We start from the raw sequence: 13,600 nt of genomic DNA on the forward strand, positions 1-13,600 counted from the left end.
TACCAGTGGGTGGAAGGAGAGCAGCTCACCTGTTGGACACGGCCATAGGCCTGAGTTACTTTAGGGGCAGGCGGGGACAAGCAGGGCTCTGGGTGGTGGCCCCAGGGCTGCTGTGAAGCTCCGAGCAGGCAGCAAGGGCCATGCAGAGGGGGCACCACCCTGCAGTGTTTTAGGCCCGGCAGGGTGCGGGGGGGAGATGGGGGGACCTCGCGGCAGGCCCGGGGCGGCATCGTGCAAGGGCGGGAATAGGGGGCCGGAGAGCTCAGCGCCCCGGGGGAATGCCCGGCCACGCGAGCCGGGGGGAATATCGCGGTAGGCCCAAGCCCGGCGGCCATGAGGCGAGACGGGGCGGGGGGCTGCTGGCTCCCGGCTGGCGCTGTCACCACAGCCCGCGGGCTCTCGCGGGGCACGGCCCTGTGGCGGTGGGGGAGTCCGGGCCCGGCCGGGGCGGAGGCCACGGCCCACCAGCCAGCCAGCCCCGGCCTCTTTACCCTCCCCCGCCCCCCGGGCCGAGCCTGGCCGGTCCCGCCGGCGCGGCGGCTGCGCACTGCGGTTCTGCGCTCTCATCATGGCGGCGCGGGGCCATGTGCAGGACCCCAACGACCGGCGCCTCCGGCCTATCTACGGTACCGACCCCCCCCCACCGGGGCTGCCCCCGCACCGCGGCTGGCACCCGGCACCCCCCCCCGACCAGGCCGCGCCGCGGCCACGGCCTCGCGTGGTTCCCGCCGATCGGGGAGCCTGCTGGGCCGGGAAGGGACGGAGACTCGGACTCTCCCCGCCCCCGAGCTCCTGCAGGGGAGCCCCTTGCGTGAGGGGGAGGCGCCCCTCTCCAGCGCCCTTCACCCCCTAGCCTGCCCTTCTGTGCCCCCACAGGGGCCCCTCACCCCGTCCCAGCCGCTGCCCCCACAGGGGCCCCTCACCCCTCCTCGGGGGCCCCAAACCCCCATGTCTCCCCACACACCCTGGAGGCGGGGTGTGTCCCCTTGATTTCCCTCCTTCTCACTTAGGGTGACCAGATGCCCCAGTGTTAGGGGTTTGTCTTATAGAGGCAACTATTTCTCTCTCTCTTTCTCTCTTCTCCCCCTCTCCCCCCCCTCCCCCGAAAAAAAAAAGTGTCCCAATTTTTCACACTTGCATCTGGTCACCCTATCCCCATTATGAGCTCTGTTGTGCTGGTTTGCATCTGATATTGGAAATAACATGTGAAGGGGCTGATCACTACTAAGCTTCCCTCCCTGTAGCACGTGGGGCCACCATGGGGTAAAGATGCTTTACCTAGTGTAGATCCCCTGCTTGGGCTAGGGAGGAGAGAATTTCCCCGCTTCTCCTCACCCCTTACAAATCTGTGATTAATCATTACTGGTATTTTGAAGTGCTAAGCCCAGGATCGCTAAAGGAGCTATTATTGCAAATGGTCAGTGATTTTATTTACATGGTGAGAAACTGAGGGATTGGCCCTTTCTTCCTCTACCTGGTTGGTCTTTGGCCTTATGTTACTGTTTAGCCCTCAACACCAAGTTGGTACTGTTCAAGGTAAAATGTAAGGAGCATCCCTGCCCCAATTAGCTCACAGTCTGTTAGGGTAGTATAGTGGTTTATATCTACAATTGGGAGCTGGGGAAGCTATTCATTATTTGCATGATAGTAGCACCCACATACTAAGTGCTGGACACTATCCCTGCCACAAATAACTTCTTTCTCCTGCCTCCCCCATCCAGAAACTGATCCCTGTCTTCAAATATTAATTTCTCACCAGCATTAGAGAATGTGTTTGTCTTATTCCACTTCTGTATATTTTTCTGTAGGTTACATTACCCTTTGCTAAATATATTGCCCCATGCTTTAACTTGCTGTGCAGCTTTGATATCCTTCCTGCCTTGTCTTCCCACACTTGGAAACCTCCCAATTCTCTAACTCTTGGGGGGAGAGAAGAGAATGGTATAATTTCTTAATGCAAAACACCCTTGGACAATTGCCATGTTAATTTCTTTTCCTCCTGGTTAAGAGAATTGTGTTCCCAGTTTATTTTGTTTTGCACAAAAGATTGAGAGACTTGTAAGAGTGGATGCATATTTTTTAATGCAGAATTGAGCTTTCTTTCCCCATCTGCCTTTGCAAACAAACATCAAATCTTCCCCATGCAAAACTGATTTTTAAGTTAGAAACTCATTTATCTGTGAAACTAAAACGGGTGAGAGAAGCCACACACTCTTTAAAGCTGTTGACTGAAATATTGGGGCACCTAGGTATCATAGTGATGGCTATACAAAAATCAATAGAGAGAGAAAGCAGTGAAACTTTTACAAGAGAGTAGTCTTGTTCAGCAACCTCCTGTCTTAAAAGTCTGCCTCAAAATATCCTTAAGTATTGCATGCAGTTCTTCTCCAGCTTTATTAGGAGGCACATTGGTTAAGAAAGTAGTAGAAAAAATTTGCTCTATATTTGTGCATGTGCCACACTGGGATGTTGTTAAACTTCTAGAATCCCAGAACAGGTAATTTAGAGAGCGCAGAAAATGTGCTTGACTTCCATATGCAAATAAATCACTGGTTAGAAACACAAGGGGAATTGCATTTGGTTAGGGATGAACTTGTTTTCTTAAGTGCACCATTCATGTTTTAAGTACTTGTCTCACAAAGAAAACTTTGCAGTTAGACCCCTGCATCCCAGGTTGAGTTCTGGTGAAGTCAATGGATGTAGTTCTCTTTATGGGATTGGGGCCATAGCTACTTCTATTTGGTGTTAGTTAAAATACTGTAAAGAATACAAATATAAATACATTGTTATATTAAAGAAAAATAAACATTCCTTACAGAAATTGTAATTGTAGCTCTCTAGTTTGGTTCAGTGTGATGTACTGAAAGTTTTTCTGAATTTTCTGTGACATGCTCCGATTGCTGGGCTTTGTATGTAGTGATAAATTTGCAAAGTAACTTCTTAAACTAGAAAAAATTCAAATGTTAACTGTTAGAAAAACTTTAACTTAAAAAATTAAGCCAGAAGACACTGAAATATACTGACATTTTAACTGAGATGTATTTTGATGTTTCAGCCCCTAGTAGCTGTCAGAGAGAGTGTAATGCCTTTTAAAAGTGCAATGTGCTGAGTGCATAGTGTTGGTTCTAGAAAGCTTCACTGGGAACCTAAGGTGTTGTAGTTAATATTTGGTATTTATAGTCCTTAATAAATGAAGCATGGCTTCTTAAACATGTAATTGTGTGGCTTTTATTAAAGGCCAAAAAGTAAACAGATTTTGTGTGGAGTGAAGGTTCTAGTTACTTTGCTTGTATCATCACTTTTCTGTTTGTACTGTGTACTTGATTACTCAGTATGCCTTGACAGTTATGTCTATCTTTTATCTTAATTTGTTGTACATTAATCAGGAAGTTAATTATGTTGCATTTCCGTTCATTTAAAATCTCCACCCATAGACTTGCTATTAATAATCTGTACTCTAATATTTTTCTTTAGTTTAAGTTTTTTTGTGATAAATGGAAGATGCCAGTTCTTTTGGTTCCTGAGAAACTTGTTCATGTTATTGACAAGACATAGTCCTTATTCTGCTACTATTCAGAAAGCCTTGTGACTTGTGTGTTACACTGCTACCTATAGCAGAGATCTTATCAGTGCAGCTAGATAAGTTTAACAACTCCAAGACAGTCAGTGCAAACTGGATACTGAAGGAGTGTGCGTGTACCATGAAATACAAATCCGTGAACCAAAAACCCATCAATTTATAGTGAGGTTACCAGCTTGTTCTATTTAATAATTTTTAAAACGTCTGTATTCAGCAAATCTTTAAAGCAGTGGTCCCCAACGCAGTGCCCGCGGGTGCCAGGGCATCTGTGTGCGCCTGCATACTGTCTGGCGGACGAGCATCTGCCGAAATGCTGCCAAGAAGCAGCTGATTTTTGACGGCGACACCTCTGGATGACACTGCTTCTTGGCGGCATTTTGGCGGATGCTCGTCCACCAGCCACAGTCCTCGGTGGCTCGTCGTCCGGCACCCGCCAGACAAAAAAGGTTGGAGACCACTGCTTTAAGGTCTAACAAGCCTGGAAGGGCATTGGAGAGAGGTTGCTGTGCATCCTTTTCAGAACAGCCACGTCTTATAAAGTCATAATATCATTTTACCCTGTTAGTTGAAATACTTGAGAGTTTTGTTTTAGTTAGTATGGACAGAGTGCACAATGTGCGCTTAACCTATACAATTCTCCCCCTCCCCCCCCAGTTCATTTAGCAGTGGTTTAATTCTTTAGCATAGATACTACCATAGAGGCAAATGTTAAAGGCTACTGAATGTAAATCTCGGTAATGTGGATATGAATTTTGTAGAATATGGCAGGAAATGACTACGGGTCACCTTGTTGACTCAGTGGAATCCGTCCTCATAAGAAATGCAGTCCTAGCAAGAAAGTGTATAATTTAATTTCAGTTAGCTAGTGTTAGCGCCTTACCAGGAATTTAGAAGAAAATTAGGAACGCTTCACTTATGCTTTTTGGCTCATTGGATACATCCCAGTTGTTTTACGCTAGGTTTAGGTTAACAAGTCTCAAAAAGTCTGATGTGGTGCAAAGATTGAGTGGGTTTATTGTTCTCGTCTCAAATTAATCTCTTATTCTGATTTCAGTAATTTTCAAATAATCTGACTGTATCCCATTGGAGTTAAAACTGAGAATAATTATATGAAAATGATAAAAGAAAAATTTAAACTGTATAGCCACATTTTTCGAAAGGTATGTCAACACTGCAAAAAAAAAAAAAATCCACTTTGGCAGTAGGTCCTAGAGCCCAGGTCAACTGACTCAGGTTCACAGGGTTTGCGCAATGAGACTAATAGTGTAGACGTTCCTGCTCAGGCTGGAGCCCAGGCTCTGAGACCCTCCCCCCTCACTGGGCTATTTTTAGCCATGTAGTGTGAACTCGAGTCAGTTGACCCAGGGTTTTGTGCAGAGTTAGACATACCTTAAGAGATGAGAATAATGAAGTCTTGTTCATGACTTGCGGGAAGTCTACGCTACAATATTAAGTCGACCTAAGTTATGATGACGTACAGCCATCCACTGTAACTAAATAACTTTTTCATGTCCACACCGTGCTCCTTGAATTGGTGATGCATGTCCTCACCAGGAGCACTTGCACCGATTGAAGTGTCAGTGTGGGGCATCGTGGGATGGCTTCTGAATGGCAGCAACAGTTGATGTAAGCAATGCAGTAACTACACTGACACTGCGTTGACCTAACTACATTGGCCTGTGCAGTACACCGCACACAGAGGTGGAGTTATTAAGTCAGTGTAGGGGGCGAGTTACGTTGGCGGGAGCAACATTTTAATGTAGACGCTTACAGATTTAGATTGATGTAAGCTGAATTACATCAAACTAACTCTGTAGTGTAGACCAGGCCGTGGGCTGTTACATGCACAGTTACAGTAATAGAAAATAATAAATACTAATTGTGGAATAGTCTACTTGGAGCCAATGAAAGCCTCATTATCCATTTACTGTAATGATAGATTGCAAATGTCTTTTCAGGTCTGATCCACCACCACTTCAATCCATGGAAAGATTTAGCCCACCTATTAGCCCACCAAATTCACTTCTGCTTGTAACTAGAGCAAAAGATGTCAGCCTAGTCTTTAGTGAAGAGAGGCTCGTATCTGAACCCATTGTGCCTTGTCATATTATTATAATGTATTCTGAGCTTTTATCAGGAAAGACCAAAAGAGTCTTCGTGTTGGGATGACTGAAACTAGAACAAACAAGATGTATTTCTAAGATGCAGTGTGGAAATGGTCACTGAACAGGCATTCAGTAGTTGTGAACTGAACTGAACATTATCACTCTTAGAGCACAGACCTTCCCCCCTCCTTTAGATTAGGGAATAGATATCCATCTTTTCTTTGCTGTCAGTTGTAATCACTGTGTGTTTTTATGTAGATTATCTTGATAATGGCAATAATAAAATGGCAATCCAGCAGGCAGATAAACTGCTAAAAAAACACAAAGATCTTCACTGCGCTAAGGTAAGTTTGATTGCTCTTCATTATGTTATTTTACTGAACGAACACAGTTCTGAAATTTGGAGAAATTCTGCTATCCTATTCAAGCTTCCAGTAATCTCTGATTTATTTTTTTAAACAGAGCCCACAATGTTTCTTAAAATCTTTCAGAAGGTTAATAGAACACTTTAAATCATGTAATATCATGTTTGTTTGAAAATGTGTTAAGAAATGTTACTTTCTAAATTGCAAAATTCTGCCCTTTGGCTGCTATGATGTTACCAGGGCTTCTGCTGTTCTATCCCTCTTCCAGGCTTCTGGCTACTGATGCAGCTGCTACTTGTCAAAGCTTTCCCAAGCTGCTGGAGAGTGAAACAGATGTGAATACATGTATTGTTTGTTTCTCTTCTGACCACATAGTTCTGAATAGCAGTAGTGAAAACTGGTGAAACTGGTTGGTTTTCACTCTGCTACAGCTAGGGAAAATTGAGCAGCAGCAAAAGCACTGAAACTGGCAGTCTACACAGACTGAGGAAGGCAGCACTGCATCATTTTACATCAGTGGTTTTCAACCTTTTTTCATTTGCGGGCCCCTAAAAAATTTCGAGTGGAGGTGCAGACCCCATTAGACATCTGAGACGTAGGTTGAAAACAACAGTTTTACACTATTCACTTTTGGAAAGCTTTCTTCGCAATCATAAGGGTTACGCCCCCCCCCTTTATTTTTATTTTATTAAATGCAAGCTTAGATTGTTCAGAAATTGATGGCACTCACTTAGACAAGTCCCTTTCTCACCATGGGCAAGTGGATTTTTCTCTAATAATGATCCTTTGTTTCAAAATAAGTTTTTCTTCTGTAGATGGTGGCAATTTTTTTTAATAGCTGCTTCTTTATTACATGTGTAGGTTTTAAAGGCAATCGGCTTGCAGAGAACTGGGAAACAAGATGAAGCATTTGGTCTCGCACAAGAAGTAACAGCACTCGAACCTACAGATGACAACTCTTTGCAAGCACTAACTATCCTTTACCGGGAAATGCATAGACGTAGGCTTTTTTATTTTACTTTTCTCCTGCAAATTTCAGCTTCTTGATCATAATTATGTAACCTTTCCTTGGGGCTTCCTTTAAAATGAATTGTTGCCCAAAATTCAAAGGGAAATTTACAAAGTCCAGTTTATACACATGGGCACTTTAATAGGTGGTTCAGACATGGGATTCAGATGCCCAGTTTGGCACAGAACTGCATAAATGCCCCTTTGACATGCAAGTTTCTGTTTGATCATCTTAAAGCAAGATGTTCTGGTCAGGCTCCTATTATTGAAAATTGGGTCCAGAGTAATTTTAACATTGTATGTTAGTCATAATATCAAACAAATTCATTCAAATTTATTCCAGCAAAAACCCTGAGATGATGATGTTGTTACTTTAAATAGGAATAATGTAAATCATAAATGGCTTATACTGTATATGAACTTCAAAGAAGCAATTTAAAATAATGTATATAGACATAATCAAGGAATTTAGCCCCTCAAAATGGCTTTAGAAGTTGTGTGGCAGACTTAAAGGGGAAATCCTGACCTCTCCCTTTCCTGTTACTCTTTTGAAAACAATTCATCTGAATCATAACTTCTTGGGTCATTTACTAAACAAAGTTGTGCATGCTTACTATGAAAGAGAAAGCATATGTGGTTTGGTTAGTCTGCAGCACAAGGAGCTACCTTATCACTATCCTGAGGACATGTCAGTAATGTTCATCATCAGGTTTATTGCAGAAATGATTTTAGATTGAAAAACTGATTTTTTTTTACATGAGAAGGTGTAACTGTCCAGGGCCATTTCTTAACATATAGCAACCTCGTGTGTCCTTTACTAGTTAATTTTCCAGTACATAATCTTTGCTTTGTTAAAGCACTTTTATTGTAATAATATGAAACCTCTTCATATCTGCCTTTAAAACTTTATTTCTACAATTCTTAACTTAAAAACCAGAAGAATATAAACATAAATAGAACTGAATGTAGTACACATAGAAATTAATTATTCAAGAATATATAAAATCATACTAAACCTTATTAACAATAATACCTTGCACATATATAGTGCTTTTACTTGAAGAATTATTTGAATTTTCAAGAAAAGTACATTCAATAATGATTGTGTGAGTAAGTACAAATAATTTTTGGGTGCGATGGGGAGGAGGGATGTTAAAATCAAATACAAATAGTGTTTAGGTATCCTAAATATCTAATCATAATAGGTCTATATTAATAGGTTTATCTTGAAATAAATTATCTTTGTATTAAATTATTAAAGGAGATGGAAAGCATAAAAGTCACTTGGGAAACATCAGGGCTTTTTAGTGTATAGCATAGTCGCTCCTAATACGTTAGGCAGTGGTTCTCAAACTGTATGTCAGAACCCCAAAGTTGGTCATGACCCCATTTTAATGGGGTTGCCAGGGCTGGCGTTAAACTTGCTGGGGCCTGGGGCCAAAGTGTCCCGTAAACCCCTCTGCCTGGGGCCGGAGCTTTCAGTCCTAGGTGGCAGGCCTCAGGTTACAGGCCCCCGCCCAGGGCTGAAGCCCCCAGGGCAGCGGGGCTCAGGCTTCGGTCCCCCGTCCTGGATTGTGTAGTGATTTTTGTTGTCAGAAGGGGGTCGCAGTGCAATGACATTTGAGAACTGCTGCATTAGAGAAGTTTCCTTAAAACAATTTAAACTTGAGGAATTAATTCTGTGTCTTAATAAATCATTTATTTAAAGTAGACAGTCTCCTCGTGACCCAAGTACAAATCTTGAATTGGTGTAATGCCCCCAAATGGGTGAATTTGGAAGTTTTTTAACCCCAACACATGATGTACCTGAAAGCATTCAGTACATTTCTGAATGTTTTAGTCTTTTTATTTATTTATTTATTTTACACACACTCTTTTTCTAAACATTTCTCTTTCTCGCCTACTGTGTGTTTGTGGGGCTTGCGGTGCTGGGGGAGATACACTCCACACCTATAAGAACTGGTCTAATTGAATTACTCTGCAAAGTATCCCAGATGTTATCTTGAGGTAGCTGCTTTATAACTTTATATTCCAAATGTGTGAGAACTGAAACATCTGTTTTTGGTTTAGCGGAGTTGGTAACAAAACTTTACGAGGCAGCTGTAAAGAAGGTTCCCAACAGTGAGGAGTATCATTCTCATCTCTTCATGGCCTATGCCAGGGTCGGGGAATACAAGAAAATGCAACAGGTACCTTCATCCATTTCAGTTATAGTCATCATAGGTGTCGCATTTAACAATAGTGGGGGCAAAGTTCTTAGACAAAAGTGTGGTTTTTGTTTTGTTTTTCCTCCAGTTGATGGTCGCCAGTGAAAAAACATAACTAATAACTCTAACATTTCCCTAAGGCTCTTTTCTGTATCATACTGTATTACTGACCAGCACCTTATAAATTATATTTAATTTTCTAGAAAGCTGAGCTGAATCAATATTAAAATTCTACATCATGATTCAATATTTGATACAGGGTTGGTTAGACAGAACTACTACTCAGATTTTTTGTTTTTTATATAAAAGACAATTGCTTCCTTTCTCCTTTAAAAAAAGGATAACTTTATGAACTGTTGTCTGTACTAACGCAGTATGTTGGTTGGCCTTCTTGGCGTAGTAGCTTCCTATTGATACCTATATCAGAGAGTACTAAGTTTACACATAAGGGAAGGGAGTGTATTAGGCAGGAATATTTAGCTTTACTGAGAGCTCCTGAGGGCCACAATGTCAAATAATGTACAAACTTTTAAAGTTTTCTTTCTTTCTTCCTTTTTTTTTTTTTTTTTTTGCCCGCACTCTTATCTCTAGAAACCAGTATGGAGTTAAACTGTGCAGCTTGTATTTTGATAGAAGAAAAGCTTAGTTGTTTGTTCTTTACATGCATCTTGGTTTTCAGTTGGCAAGACAATCTCATGCCTGTTAGTTTTGTTTTTCATTCTTCCCAAATTAGGTGCCTGGAGAATGCCTATAAATGGAAGTCTCTTTTCAAAGCGTACACACACTCCCTCTTTTATGTATAAAAAAGCACAGGGAAGCAGGCAAATTGATTCCAGGCTCTCTCTTCCCACTGTATTAAGGTGACTCGAATCTCTGTACAAAGACCCTATCTCCTCAACCAAAAAATAAGAGTTGAACAATGGTGATTAATCTCTGTGTGGCCCAGCTGTAAGTGGCTTAATTCGATTGGGTACTGAATCATTGGTATAAATGGTGCCTTAGAGAATGATTAACTTTTTATCAAATGACTCTTCATAAAAGGCTTAAATCTGCCATATCATTGTAAAATCATTGTGTCTCATTTCAGATCTGTCCTGAATTGGTAGGTTAATTTAGACTGCTACTTAAAAATAGTTCTTATTTTACTAAGTACTTTTAGTATTAATTTAAAAATAGCTGTAGATTTGACTACAGCACCAAGGAATGTATCTGGTTTGCTAATCCCTAAATTTGCTACGACTGTGCTTGTTACCTACTTGACCCATGTCAGTGAGACTGAAGTCTCAGAACAACCAACTACACCAATCTCTTGCAAGCTGTGACATTGCACTGATACATGCATATCACCAAGTTACAGCTTTATTAATCAGAGGGAAATATATATGCCTGCAAAGTGCTAAATACCAATACAGAGAGAACTGATTTATTCTTGTTTGACATACCTGCATCTGAATATCAAAACAATTTTGGATTTACAATTTTTTCATACTAAAAGGGCTAGATTCTAGTCTGACTTGCAATGTATCATGCAATACATGATATTGCACTTGTGCAGAAAGAGAACTTTTGAGATATGCTATGATAGTTGTGAGTTGGATATTAATCTAATCTTAAAATTTTGCTTGTTTTAATGGATTTTTTTTTGTTTGCATAGAAAGAGGCTTCAAATAATTCTTGATTGGCCTTGACTTTAATGTCTTAAATAAGGATTATATTTATACTGCTAAATGGGAACACAGAATTAGTTTGCTTCATGCTTGCTTATGTTAAAAATGATTGTGCATGTCATTTTTATTTTGGGTTTTACAAAAAAAAATCAGTTACTGCCATAATTTTTATATAGGATACTCTTTATATATAATTCTAGACAGCTCTCTGTGTGTTTTCCATTTAAAGAACTTGTTGATTTCAAAAGAAACAGGCATAAGCATACATTTACATTTCAGGGTTCAAAATCATTAGGATCCTGAGATCTCTAATAATGTCAGGCCATCTAAAAATGAAGTCTGTTGCTCTCCCAGATTAGCAGTGCTAAGGAAGTAAAAGGTCTAGAAAATGATGAATTGGTCTATAGGTAAAGTGTACTTAATTTATGGCTGAGTTAAGCAAAGTCCTTTTTTGCTGCTCTGACAGCTAAATTGATTGTGTAGAACTCTGACCAGAATCTTTAAAAAAAAAAAAAAGCTTTTTGCATAGATTTGCTGTGATGTAAACATCCTTCAGTAAGAAACCTCGTTTTTTTACTCTAGGCCAATATATAATGCTACTTTACTAGCTGTATATGAAATCTGAAATTCAGACATTTCACCTTCTAATAATTGTACTCTTAGCTGGAATATTGAATGGAAAATACCAGTCTTATATGGATACAAAATGTTACGTAAATGCTAAATATTCTGTTCAGAGCCTTGTACAAACATGTATCTGATTAGATTGTCTAGTTTGGTAATGCTCGTAAATGGCAAACATAGGGTGTTTTTGAATGGGTATCTACTACTGCACCTAAGGATTCAAAGGGATGCAGACTTCAGACAGAGATTGACTGAATGGAGGGTGAAAATAAACCATCTTTTGTTGCATCCTGTCAGACTTTAAATGAAAGGCCTGAAAAAGAGAATCAGTCTCACTCTGGGATTGGGCCTGCTTTGAGCAGTGGGTAGGACTAGATGACCTCCTGAGGTCCCTTCCAACCCTGATATTCTATGATTATAATCTGAAAACAGACAAAAACAATTTGTAGAAATGAACAAGGAATAGAGTGTGTTTCTTGCAAAAGTAGCTTAGCTAATGTAAAATATTATATACTGTGTAGATGTAATTTATCAATTTAAAAACTCGGAAGTAAATGTAGGAAAGTTCAGTCTTCATTTATTTAGAGACATAATGCTTGTGTGAGGAATGTGTGACTAAGAATAGCTTCCATTCTAAGTTAAGTGACTGAAGACTTGGCTGTCTGTTGATATTTAGGGCCATATTTTCAACTGGGCATCTCTTCAGCTGTCTCTTGTGCCACATGCCTTCAAAATCGGAACACATGCATGTGCAAGTTAAAATGTTCAAATGCAGGTGTTTACATTTGCAAAGCATGGGCTTGGTTTTATGTATACAATTGAACATGTGCAAAAATGGAGACCAGAGCTGAAAACTTCCCTTAATCTGCAGAAGTAGGTAGTGTGTGTACGCACGCATGCACCCTGTATCTAAAGCTATAGACTCTTCAAATAATCACTCTTCTAGAAGTGCCTTTCCAGGCCCTAGGGAGTATATCCAGTTGGGGTTAATAAATTCTTATCTGGTCACTAATCCTCAGGAATTGTTTGTCACTGTTGTCATCACTCTTTCACTTTCTATAATGCAGCTTATAAATTGAAGCATTTTTGAAATGATGGATACATGTCTTATATTTTTCAGGCTGGAATGGCACTTTATAAGATTGTCCCCAAAAACCCTTACTACTTTTGGTCGGTGATGAGCCTAATTATGCAGGTGAATACAGCATTTTAATTTAATTAAAGACTTTAACAGTGGCTGTAATGTTAATATTGAGATGTTCTGGGTGTTTTCACATTATGAAAAATACCCAATAGCTTTCTTAAATAAGCTGGCTGGCTGCCTACCAGCATTGTAGGGTGCTACTGTTTCTGTATAAAATCAGTGTAAACACTGAGCCCTCCTCAAATCTATATTTTCTGTGTGGTCCAGAAACTTACCTGGTATTGTTCGTCTCTTAGATGTCAAGATTCCTACAACAATAAAATCAAAATATGCTATTTTGCACTAGCACAGATAACAGACTTGAGCGTTAATCAAACTTCCTGACAGACCTCCTTTAGCGTGTGTCTGTGTTATGGACTTACAGTGGTACTGCTGCAGCTGCACGACTGTAAAGTCTCCCGTGTAGCCGCTCTGTGCCAACAGGAGAGAGCTGTCCCGTCAGCATAATTAAACCACCCCCAACAAGCGGCGGTAGCTATGTTGGCGGGAGAGTGACTCTCACCGACATAGCACTGTCCACACTGGCACTTTTGTCAGTGAAATTTATTTCAGTCAGTAGGGGAGGTTCACACCCCTGACGACAGAAATGCTAGTATAGATATAGCCTTAGTCAGGCAAAAAATAAACATGGAAATAATAATTGTATGCTTTGAAATAATTTGATTGTAGAAGAAATGAATTCAGTAAGTGACTGTTGTATTTTTATTGATAACATGCTGTCTGTTACGTTGTTCTGAGACTCAGGTTGTGAAGAGTGAGCACTTCATTGTACCATCAGTTGCTTCCCCAGCAGCATGTTTTACAAAACGCTGTGTCCATGCATGTAGCTGATGGTAGCCC

General features: G+C 40.7%; 1 protein-coding gene across 2 annotated transcripts in view; it reads left to right on the forward strand.

The window, feature by feature from the left end:
* Window positions 1-267: 267 nt before the first annotated feature.
* Window positions 268-13,600, forward strand: part of NAA25 (N-alpha-acetyltransferase 25, NatB auxiliary subunit) — a 43,325-nt gene continuing 29,992 nt past the window's right edge. The window contains exons 1-5 of one of the 2 annotated variants that reach the window (XM_044990121.1): window positions 268-312; window positions 5,944-6,029; window positions 6,912-7,050; window positions 9,129-9,247; window positions 12,677-12,751. In XM_044990121.1, the coding sequence (XP_044846056.1) occupies window positions 279-312; window positions 5,944-6,029; window positions 6,912-7,050; window positions 9,129-9,247; window positions 12,677-12,751 (453 nt within the window). In that variant the 5' untranslated portion in view covers window positions 268-278. Of the gene's footprint in view, window positions 313-498; window positions 627-5,943; window positions 6,030-6,911; window positions 7,051-9,128; window positions 9,248-12,676; window positions 12,752-13,600 lie in introns of those variants that run through there. The other variant, XM_044990120.1, reaches the window with a different exon arrangement.

This window comes from Mauremys mutica, chromosome 16 (assembly GCF_020497125.1).
Source record: "Mauremys mutica isolate MM-2020 ecotype Southern chromosome 16, ASM2049712v1, whole genome shotgun sequence".
Classification (NCBI taxonomy): Eukaryota; Metazoa; Chordata; order Testudines; family Geoemydidae; genus Mauremys; species Mauremys mutica.